Genomic DNA, 11,442 nt, shown 5'->3' with positions numbered 1-11,442 from the left:
ATGGGTTTTGCAAAAATAAAATAAAATAAAGGCATGCAAAAACAAAATTACATGAAAAAGCAAAAAAAAAACTTTATAAGCTAAGAATATTGCACTATTTGTGAAACATTAATAATGTTTGCAAATGGAAGAGTTAATTTGAACTATTGAACTAAATCAAGAATCACATAAAAGTAAAGACCAAGCTCTTCTATTTCCTGAATGAACCATGATGCCATGCTGAACTTGTTCATAACCTTATAGCCTAAATAATGAGTATAAGTGGTTGTTGCATAAAATAAGGTTATAAATAGAAGTGATTAAATAGAAAGTCAATTTTAGAGATAAAAAATAATTAGTTGTTATATTGATTAAATTAAATATCATTTTAAATAAATAAAAAATTATTAATTTTTAAATTAGTTTCTATTATTGATAAATTATTTTTTAAATTGGTATCTAATTAGCTATCAAAGGTTTTAATTATCAATTATTTACATTCTAAATTTGTAGCAAAAACCGGATAGCTAATTTAGATATCAATTTAGACACTATTTATCAATAATAGAAACTAATTTAGAAATCAATGATTTTTTTAGTTTTTAAAATGGTCTCTAATTTAATCAATATAACAATAAATTATTTTTTATCTATAAAATTGATTTTTATTTAATGATTTTTTTTTCAAACTTCTCTGACAAAACTGTAATCCTCCCAACATCATACTAGGAGATAATGGATATAATGAGAGCAAAAGAAAAGAAAAAACCATGTTACTGTTGCTTCTGATGCTGCTCTAGAACTGTCAGGAAATGGAGTGCTCATTCCAGGAGTTAGTCCACCAGTGTTTCCCCCACCATAGAGTGGTGTTGCTGTGGTTGATGATGGCACATTAGGGTTGTTGTTCATAGGAGGTGTTGTGATTGGTGTATTTGGTCCTCCAGCAGAACTGAACATCAAATTGTTATGTCAAATGTTAGACTCCATAAACCATGAACAAACTCAGTGATCAATGAAAAGCATTTTCATGGCTTAACACAGAAATCAGTTCCCAAAATCTAGTTTTGGAGTTAACCTTTCCCACTATGCAAAACTGTTTTAAGTTAAAGCACAGCAGAGGACAATGTAAACAAGTTCTATACTTGTGGAAAAGAAAGGAATCAACAACTATGAATGCTGAAATAAATGCCTATAGACTTTCACTGCATAAATTTTTTGAATAAAACTGTTCTTTCTGGTTCTTCTTGGATTGCATGAGCCATGTGAAGGAAAGTTGTAATACATCTAACTTCTACATTGTAATAACCATGAGGGTGTGATCCAAGATCTAGATCAAGCATGAGAAATCAATCACACACAAAAGGTGTCAAACACATTCCAAGCAATGATTAGATCACAACCAGCATCTTCATGTGATCCCCCATTTGTGTACAACATGCATGCTTCTCTTATTGCTCTGTCTAAGTGCATAACTTTTAAGCACATCAATTGATTAAACTTGCTAAGCACATAGTTCAGAAAGTAAATCACCAGTTATTACTTTGTACCTAACTGTAATTATCCATCTAAAAAATTCCTTTCATGTAATGTAAGTCACCTTACCCCCAAACTATATCTTCTCTTTTATTAAAATCTGTCACAATAAAGTTGATATTTGATCCATATAATAGACTTTTATCTAATATATTTTTAGAATTTTTTATGAGTGCACTAATAAGAAGACAAAAATCTGAGCAGCAAGAATCAAATCAATGAGAGATGGTTGAAAGGTGGATGAGTTTATTATTTCACCCATTGATGCAAAGGGCTCATCTAACAATGTGGATAGATTCATGGATGAGTCAATTTCAGGATTGAGAAAGAACATCTGAACAAGTATATGCCATTTTCTACAGATTATTTATATTGGTAGAAAAAAACATCTGACATAAACGTAATCAATTACTGCAACACTGCAATGTTGCATCAGATACTTTCACACTCACTTTACCACGCCATAAAGCAAATACCACAAATATGATTCATGTGTGAAGATCAACACGTACGATCATGGTGAACGTGAGCCGTTGGATGAAGTGGGCCATACACAAGACTCATCCAACGGTTCAATCACAAAGTGCAGAAAAAGTAACCAACACACTCTGAGAGAGAGCACACAGTGTGTCAGTAAAATTGTGCAGCCCAAGATTTTGAAAATTATAACATAAAATGCTTTTGGTTCCAATTTTCAAATTAATTGGATCCATGTTCAAGCTTTTATATATATATGCCCCAAAGAAGGATATACCATATACCCACATTTTCAAATATGATTTTTACTCTTAAATATGATTTTGTGTTGTATTTCTAAAAGATTCAACAAGCATGCTACTTTTCTTTTCTTCCCCAGAAACTGTAAGTTGAAAAACCTTGTGCAAGTAAATGCAAACACAGAAAAAACAAATTTTGAGCAGAAAAGAGTAAAATTAGGTAGCCATGCACAAGACCCACTTCATCTTCCTCCTCCTGTTCAATCCAGCTCTCTCAAAACAGCCATTTTTGTTCACCACTGTTAAGTCTTCTCTATCGTATCAAGCACGCCATCTCAACCAAACAGAGGAAAAGGTAGCAAAGGGAATGAATGAATGAAAGAAAGGTGAAAATAAACTCACAAGGACAATGAGAATCCACTTACTTCAACATCAAGAAACACATTCACTTTCACCAATTCTAAATAAATAAAATCAAAATCTTCATACAATAATATAATATCAGCAACAGAGTGAACTTAAACCATACAGAAAAGGCCATCATACCTTGCTGTAGAAGGATACACACAAGATCCATAACCTGCAAACAAACACCAAACCAAATCAAACTCTCAAAAAAACTTTACAACTTAAAACATCTCAAAACTCATTGCTGTGAAATGGCCATACAAAAAAAACGGAGTGAGTATTTTTTTTCCTATAACTAATAGATGTGGGACTCCAACCGAAACAGAGTGAGTAAGAAAAAAGAATGGAAATGAGGAAAAGAGAGATACTGGGATCACTGGTGGCAATGGTGCCTGTTCCAGCAAAATCACAGGAGCCAGGAGCTCTGGCTCTGCGCTGATAGTAGCTGTTGAAGGCATAGGAAGCGTGGGCCTGAATGGTGTTAGGGAGAAAACAGAGTCCCTCAGACTGAAGAGGAAGACAATCAGCACCAGCCCCACATGCATAGTCCAAAGCCGTTTGCAGTGCATCATTGCTGGCATCACTCCTTGCCACACACCAAGTCGCAGCACCTTGACCAACCACATTCTGGATTTCCACCATCATGGTTAGTAACAACAGAGGAACAAACTTTGGTGCTGCCATTGGAGAAAGTTATAGCTCAGTGTGTTGCTTTGCTTAGTTGGTAAAGGTGGAGAGAGAAAGAGAGAGAAGAGAGAAAGAAGAGAGAAGTTTTTGGAGAAAAAGGAGAGATTATATTAAGGTGGGTTAGAGAGTGCAGAGATGGGAAATGAAGCCTCTTTCGCTTTCTTTTTGCATTCTCTTTTTCTTTTTATTATCAGAACAGAACATAACACATCATACTGTAACTTGGTTTCTGTGTTCTAACGTTAATGTCTGTCTCCCATCATCAAAATCAAATATCAACGTCACTTCGTATCTTGTCAAAGATTAATGATATATTCATAATCTATCGTTTTTATACAATTACATTTTATAAAAATATTTGTTAAATTTGTGATAATTTTATTACAAGTTTAACATAATTTTAGAAATAAAAATACATTAATTTTTATAAAACTTAAATTTATTTTATAAATTTTTATTATAATTATAAAAATAAAAATAAATTTTTTTAAATCAGTCATAAAAAACATTCTTAGTGTAGATAAATTTTTATTATCAATTTATATAGTTTATAATTATATAATATCTAGATTCGTATTCTCGTGCTTTACATTTTAAAAATTGTACATATTTTTGTGTTCATATATACGTATCATATTAATGTTCTTGTTTGTAATACATAAATTACATTATAACTTTCAATATTACTATTTTAATATTTTTTCATATCATTTAATTATAAATTTATTTTTTATTATATATTTATTTTTAAACTCATCAAGAATTATATACAAAATTTTAGAATTGTATATAATTTTTCGAGTTGTGAAACTAAACAAATGTCATTACCCCAAACCTGTTCCCTAATGATACGTTTGGATTCAACGATAGAAAGTTATGAGATGAGAAATGCGTTGAAAGTTCGTAAATCAAGATAATAAAATGTAGAAAACAAGGTAAAATACTTTTAACTTTCTTTGTTTCCATATTTGCGAAGAATTGCAAAGATTTTGATTATATATATATATATATATATATATATATATATATATTATCAACATAAATAATAATAACAATTATTAAAATATTAATAAATATATAAAATGATAATTAAAATAAAAATATTAATAATAAATTTATGAAATAACAACTATAATTAAAAATATATAAATAATAATTAATATTGATAAGAATAAATAAATAAAATTAAAATTAATTTATAATATATATTTTATAATTATTAAAAATTTACATCATAATACTATTAAAATTCAAAAACTTCACTTTCCTCTCAAATCACTTTAAATCTACTCTTTCAAATCTCCTCTCCAATCCAAACACACTCTAATAGATAATCTCAGGGTTTTTTTTTTTCTTTGTCTCCTTATTGTAATTTAAAATAATCTAATTATATGTTAAAAATTATTTATTATTAGACAATATTTAAGATAAACGTTATAGAAGCAAATAAATATATACAATTCTGGAGTCACTGGTTAAGAAATGAAATGATTTTAAAATTCTACAAGATATTTCCAAAACAAGGATTGGCACTTGGATTACCTTTTGGTTTACTCCCCACTTTATATTTGAACTAAATATTAAAATTATATACGGCTTTGTTTAAAAAAAATTAAACTAACATCAGTTATGTGATTTTGTTATAGTGGAGTTTTAATTAGAAAAGTTCTTAAAAGAGAGTCTAGATGTCTTCATTAAATACAAGTAATATTTTATTATATTTGACATTTTTAATGCAAGAAAAATTGAGTTTTTTTTTAATCTTATCTTTTCCTCGAACAAAGTGGTATCGAGGATTTGGTTTGATCTAGAGAGTTAAAAGAGAGAAAAATAGATTTGAGAGATGGCAAACAATGGGTATACCACCTTCTAAAATTTTCTAGTCTTATAAAAAGAAATTTATGAAAAATAGTGTCTTTGCATGAAAGCACTAATACACTTTCAAGGTGTTTGGGAGATTGTAGAAAAATATTATAAGGAACTACAAGGGAATAAATATTGTTTCAATATGAGATAGAGAGTTTGTTTGGATGACCTGGTGTTTGAGAAAGTTGTTTATACTACTACGTCGAAAAAAGCTTGGAAGATATCGAAAAAGTAATCCAAGACATTGATAAAGTGAAGAAGATAAAGTTTCAATCACTAAAAAGTGACTTTGAAGTTTTGAAGATAAAAGAATCCGAATTAATTTTGAATTATTTCTCCAGAATAAATGTGGTTGTTAATCAATTGAAGGAATATGGAGATAAAATAAAAGATGTTTATGTAGTAGAGAAAATCCTACGTTCCTTAACTTCAAAGTTCGATTATGTGGTACGTAGTTGAAGAGTCAAAATATCTTAACTCCATGATTATTGAAGAATTGAAATGTTCTCTACAAGCTCATGAAGCAAGGACGATAAAAGTCATTGGAGCAAACCCTCCAAACTCGAGTTTCTTTGAAGAATAATAAAAAATTTAGAACTCAACGAAGTCATGTACAAAAGATCCTATGAAGAAGAAAACATGATCATATATTAACTTGTAGATTCATGAAATTATTAAAGTTTCAAAATTTTCAAAAATTAAGAACAAAGATTGATGTGAAGAAGAAAATTTTAAATTAAAAAAAAATGTTATTATAATTTGAAATAAAAAAAATATCTAAAATAACTCTTAAATTTCTCTGAATAAAATCTAGAAAGTTTTTAATTAAATAAGAATATAGAAAATTCTACAGTAACGTTTTATTTAGAAAAAATCCTAAAGAAAAGTCTAAATCTTTATGTTAAACACTTATAACAATTTCTCTTTTTATTCTCATCTCTTTCTAAGATGCACCAAAATTTCAAAATACTACAATTGAAAAATTTGTATGGGATCATCATAATTAAATATTATTCCTATCACATCATTAATTATCAATGAAATGTATATAACTTAAGTGTGAGCTTTATATTTTTAAAACTCAACACTAAAATTATTCTCAGTCATCATCCTACTTTGTATTTTCACTTTTTCCTTACATTCTCATTACAACTTTATAAATTATTAGTTTATTATACTTTTAATTATTATTATCATTATAATATAATATTTTATTATAAAAAAAAAAATCAATTACACATTTTTTATATAATCGCATTAGAAATCTTAATATTATCATTTTAATATTTTTTATATATTTAATTTTATTATATATTTATTTCTAAATGCATCACAAGAATTATATTTAATTCTAAATCTTAATATTATTATTGTAATATTTTCTTTTACATTATTTAAATTTAAATTTATCTTTTTGTTATATATATTTACTTCAAATCCTATCACATAAAAAATGATATACGACTCTTATAGTTCTAAGAATATTTTTGTCTTTTTTGAGGTGGTGGTAGAAGATGACTAAAGTTGAAGAATATACTATGGCATTAAAGTTGAAGAATATCACTAAAAAAGGAGAATCCAATACTTATATAGAGAAATGGACTTCACCTCTTGCATGTATGCAAAACAATGAAGAGCCTTCTTCCTCTGAATACCTTCCATGTCCAAAACCTGCAACTCATCGTTAATAGACTTCACCTGTTACTCCACTCCACAGCTTTAGCCTTCTTGTTCTATTACAGGTTCTGTTTTCTTTTCCAACTCCCACAAAACAGACAAGGCTATGGCTTGTTATCATGGCTACTTGTTTTTGCTTCAGAAACCATTCTATCCTTCGTTTGGATCCTTGATCAAGCCTTTCGCTGGCGCCCCATCTCACGTTCTGTCTTCCCAGAAAGATTGCCGGAGGATCACAAACTTCCTCCTATTGATGTGTTCATATGCACTGCAGATCCAACTAAAGAACCCACTTTGGATGTGATGAACACTGTTTTGTCAGCCATGGCTCTGGATTACCCTCCAGAGAAACTGCATGTGTATCTTTCAGATGATGGGGGGTCTCCTTTGACCCTGCATGGTGTGAGGGAGGCTTGGAAATTTGCTAGGTGCTGGCTCCCCTTTTGCACAAGGTACAAAATCAAGAACAGGTGCCCCAAGGCTTACTTCTCTGCTTCAGAGGATCATGCTGATGATGCTGATTTTGCAAGGAGTAGTTTGTACTTGGCAGATAAGCATAAGATCAAGGTTGACTTTGAGGGAACTTGGTTTAATTCATCTTTTAGTTTTTAAATAAACAATCTTTGCAAATATATCTGACTCTGTAGTATTTAAATAATGTTGAAATCTTATATAAACTATTGTAGATGCTCACTTAATGATTTTTAAATAATTTGCAGGAACAGTATGAGGGTTTTAAAGAAGAGATAAAGGCATTCAGAAAAGATAGGCCATTTTCCAGAGATCATCCATCTGTCATTGAGGTATACTAGCGTTTGGCGTCTCTCATTTTGGCTTGAATATTGGATTGGACCAACTTGAATAAAGAAACAGAATTCTGGTTTTTTTACTATTCTGGTAACAAAAAAATTACTAAAATGGTTTATGATGTACTTTTGTAAAACTTTAAGATGTGATTTCCAACTTGGTACTACTGATACACTACGATGATGAGAAACAAATTATGTTAGGAATTTGGTTTATTAATCTGCATTTTGGCAGGTGATTCAAGAAAGTATCACAGATGATGTAGATAATGTGAAAATGCCTGTCCTTGTGTATGTTTCTCGTGAGAAAAAGGCTTCTCATCCCCACCATTTCAAGGCTGGAGCCCTCAATGTCCTTGTATGACTATACTTTTCTTTTGTGTATCTGCCAAACTGCATACAAAACTTGTTTTACCAACACAACAAGTATAATGTTTTCCCATCTTACACTGCAGCTTCGTGTCTCTTCAGTGATGAGTAATTCTCCATACATTCTAGTTCTAGATTGTGACATGTTCTGCAATGATCCAACCTCAGCTCGATATGCCATGTGTTTTCACCTTGATCCAAAGATGTCATCCTCCTTGTCTTTTGTTCAATTTCCTCAGAAATTTCACAACATCAGCAAGAATGACATCTATGATAGTCAGCTGAGATCACTGTTTTCAGTAAGAACTAAGGACATCTAAATCAGACATTTGTAATTGTTTCATATTGTAGAAGATGGTGCAATGCTTGACTAACTTTGTTTTTTGGACAATTCAGCTACAATGGCAAGGTATGGATGGGCTTAAGGGACCTGTTATGTCAGGTACAGGCTTTTATATAAAAAGGGCATCACTGTTTGGAAACTGTGCTAGGAAAGGTATTAAATTAAACAACATTTTCTTATCTAGTTGCTTCCTAAAACACAAAATTTCAATGACATTGACATATAAACATTGCCCTTGTACTGAGAGGTTACCATACTCTTTACTATTCTTTGTGTTGAATCCTAGGAAGTGATCTGCTGCAACAAAAAGAACAGTTCGGTTCATCTAATGAATTCATCAGATCACTTGATGGAAACAACACAAGTGATTTGGTATCTGATCAGAAATATGCATTTCTAGAAGAACCTCACTTTTTGGCTTCTTGTAGCTATGAAATTGGCACTAAATGGGGAGAAGAGGTAGGTAGACCTGTTAATTATTTTATTTTTTTCAAAATTCTTGTCTAAAAAATGTGCAAAATTTTTTGACTGTTGCAGGTTGGTTTCTTATATTATAGTGTAGTAGAAGATTACCTTACTGGATTTGTCTTGCATTCTGATGGATGGACTTCAGTTTTCTGTGAACCATCCAAGCCACAGTTCCTAGGTACAGCTACAACAAATTTGAATGATGTACTAATCCAAGGCACTAGATGGTACAGTGGTTTGTTTGAAAATGGTATAAATAGATTTTGCCCCCTTATATATGGACCAACAAGGATGCCACTTCTCCAGTGTCTGTGTTTTGCATGGCTCACATATTTCCCTCTCTATTGCTTGCCCCTTTGGTGTCTTGCAACTGTCCCTCAGCTCAGTCTACTAAATGGAATACCCTTATACCCTAAGGTAACAACAATAATGACCTCACTTCCCACCATTTTAAGTCAAGTAATGATATATTGACAACCTACTTCACTATACAACCTCTAGTTGATGATATAAAGAAAAAGTATTTTCGTTATTTCATACAAAAAATTGAAATTTTAGGTAAAGAACAGGACTGTATACTGAAACAAGGTTGTCAATGTATCATTTTTCTTTTTTAAGTGTCACATTCGTGCATATATTTGCTTCACATGCTAAAACCATTTTTTCCTTTTTCTTTTGTTCTTCTTCATAGGTTTCAGACCCTTTTTTCATTGTCTTTGCATTCATCTTTCTATCAGCTCTTCTAAAACATTTACAAGAAGTCTCTTTAACTGGTGGTACACTCCATAACTGGATAAATGAGCAGAGGATCTGGATGATGAAATCTGTCACTTGCCATTTATATGGATGCTTGGATGCACTGCTAAAGAAATTTGGTATAAGAGAAGCTAGTTTCTTGCCCACTAACAAACTAGAAAATGATGAACAAACTCTGCTATATCAAATGGATAAATATGATTTCCAAGCATCAAATATCTTTATAGCACCAATGCTTTTTCTCATCACTGTCAACATATATTGCTTAGTGGGAGGAGTCTACAGAGTGTTATTGGTGGGTGACTGTGACAAAATGTTCATACAGCTTTTCCTTGCAGTTTTTATAGTTACTGTCAACTACCCTCTCATTGAAGGGATCCTAATAAGGAAGGACAAGGGAAGCATTTCAAAGTTTGTTGCCATACCTGTAATATTGGCTACTCTTGTTCTTTTGAAAATTTTTAAACTACTAGGAAATGTTTAATATGCTCTGCTGGCTACATGTATTCCATTTCTAATTTAGTTTAATTTCTATGTATAATTTTCAATAACTTCATGATTCTTGAAGTTTGAAGGGAGACTATTCAGAGTTCATTCCGGATTCCGGATTTTGACCACATCTGTACCAGAACAATAACAAGTTGGATATTATTTTCTCTTCTAATTATTATTTTCTCTTCTAATTTGATCTTCATATGGTATCCCCAACATCATTGCAAATGTACAAAGAGAATGGAAAGGTTGCATGGCCACAATGTCTCAAGGAAACATGTCTTTAAAAGAGTATGAAAAGTGTTTAAAAAGTGTGAATCAAGACATAAAGATAATTTTTTTCAATCTAGATCATTCATCTAGATTTAACAATTTTAATTTCATTTAATTTTTTTGACCTCAATAATTATCGTAGTCATTTTTTTTTTGTAAATGATTTTTAAATATATGAAAATTTGAGGAAGTTTTAGGATATTATTTTTTGAAAAATTAATTATTCTTTTATAGGTAATATCCTAAAATTTAAGTGATGATTTCAATGTTCTCTTAAAAGTAATTTTTTAAAATAAGTCTCACCTTAATATCTATTCAAGTGATGATTTTTTAATGTTCTTGTAAAAGTAATTCCTCCTTCATGAATCTTGTCTTAATTCATGTTCTTGTGTAAACAATGTTAAAGTAACGAAACTCAAGTCTTCTTTGTCCTTTTCTATTTCCACTTGAAAATATTTTCATTCTTCAAAAGACATACATAAGATTTGTAATAATGATGTCATAAGATTGTCTCCGTGAACAATACACCTAGTTTTTAAAATAAAATAAAAAATTATAGAAATGGTTCATCTTTTATATTCTATCCTTTTTGTTCAATTTGGTCATTTATCTTTTAAAAAGTTTAATTTAGCCCTTTATATTCTTAAAGTGGTTCAAAATTATGATTGCGTTATACATTGTTAACTGCATTTTCTCCCTCTTCACTCTTAAACTCTTGCAAAATGCGAGATTTCAAAAACAGTCTTAAACAATTGTGCGTAATTGACTTATTTGAATTATTTGTGAATAAGATTTATCTTTTACTACTCAGTTTGGATTATGAGGTTGGAGAGAAGAGAAAGTCATTAAAGTAGGATGTGAGAAAGTTCAATTATAGAAGGGGAGGAAAACAAAAACATTAATGTGGTTAATTTTAAATTAACAAGATAATTTTACTCAAACTATAATAAAAGGTTAAATTGAAAGAATACGTGCAAATTAATATAAGTGAAAAAGACACTATTTTAAGATTAACTCTTAGAAGTCTAGTTACAAAATAAAATTTCAAATTTATATAATATACGAAATT

General features: G+C 30.3%; 2 protein-coding genes across 5 annotated transcripts; one reads left to right on the top strand and one right to left on the bottom strand.

Moving 5' to 3' along the window:
* Positions 1-52: 52 nt before the first annotated feature.
* Positions 53-3,465, bottom strand: LOC137808729 (PLASMODESMATA CALLOSE-BINDING PROTEIN 2). Its single transcript, XM_068609993.2, has 3 exons — positions 3,005-3,465; positions 2,775-2,808; positions 53-928 (listed from the first exon to the last, which is right to left on the bottom strand). Exons 1-3 carry the CDS (start codon positions 3,318-3,320, stop codon positions 700-702), a joined length of 579 nt encoding a protein of 192 aa, XP_068466094.1. The 5' UTR covers positions 3,321-3,465; the 3' UTR covers positions 53-699.
* A 3,267-nt stretch (positions 3,466-6,732) lies between these two features.
* On the top strand, positions 6,733-10,272 carry LOC137808728 (quillaic acid 3-O-glycosyltransferase CSL1). 4 transcript variants are annotated; one of them, XM_068609991.2, is made up of 8 exons: positions 6,733-7,433; positions 7,586-7,669; positions 7,908-8,030; positions 8,128-8,340; positions 8,438-8,537; positions 8,671-8,843; positions 8,922-9,269; positions 9,544-10,272. In XM_068609991.2, exons 1-8 carry the CDS (start codon positions 6,819-6,821, stop codon positions 10,090-10,092), a joined length of 2,205 nt encoding a protein of 734 aa, XP_068466092.1. In that variant the 5' UTR covers positions 6,733-6,818; the 3' UTR covers positions 10,093-10,272. The 4 variants fall into 4 exon arrangements, with proteins under 4 accessions (XP_068466092.1, XP_090156038.1, XP_068466093.1 ...); XM_090299912.1 differs by having other exon boundaries at positions 6,739-7,433; positions 8,438-8,483; positions 9,590-10,272; XM_068609992.2 differs by having other exon boundaries at positions 6,739-7,433; positions 8,438-8,483.
* The last annotated feature ends 1,170 nt before the right edge of the window (positions 10,273-11,442 follow it).

The sequence above is a fragment of the Phaseolus vulgaris genome, chromosome 3, assembly GCF_051622355.1.
Source record: "Phaseolus vulgaris cultivar YP4 chromosome 3, ASM5162235v1, whole genome shotgun sequence".
Lineage (NCBI taxonomy): Eukaryota > Viridiplantae > Streptophyta > Magnoliopsida > Fabales > Fabaceae > Phaseolus > Phaseolus vulgaris.
This window is presented reverse-complemented; position numbering and strand designations above follow the sequence as displayed.

Excerpts from the sequence above, each read along its gene's own strand:
- LOC137808728 (XM_068609991.2), top strand. The coding sequence starts at position 6,819 with ATGAAGAGCCTTCTTCCTCTGAATACCTTCCATGTCCAAAACCTGCAA. Across the intron at positions 7,434-7,585 it reads CAGATAAGCATAAGATCAAG|GAACAGTATGAGGGTTTTAA; the intron begins GTTGACTTTGAG and ends AATAATTTGCAG. Across the intron at positions 8,341-8,437 it reads AGCTGAGATCACTGTTTTCA|CTACAATGGCAAGGTATGGA; the intron begins GTAAGAACTAAG and ends TGGACAATTCAG.
- LOC137808729 (XM_068609993.2), bottom strand. The coding sequence starts at position 3,320 with ATGGCAGCACCAAAGTTTGTTCCTCTGTTGTTACTAACCATGATGGTG. Across the intron at positions 2,809-3,004 it reads CATTGCCACCAGTGATCCCA|GTTATGGATCTTGTGTGTAT; the intron begins GTATCTCTCTTT and ends GTTTGTTTGCAG. Across the intron at positions 929-2,774 it reads GTGTATCCTTCTACAGCAAG|TTCTGCTGGAGGACCAAATA; the intron begins GTATGATGGCCT and ends TTTGATGTTCAG.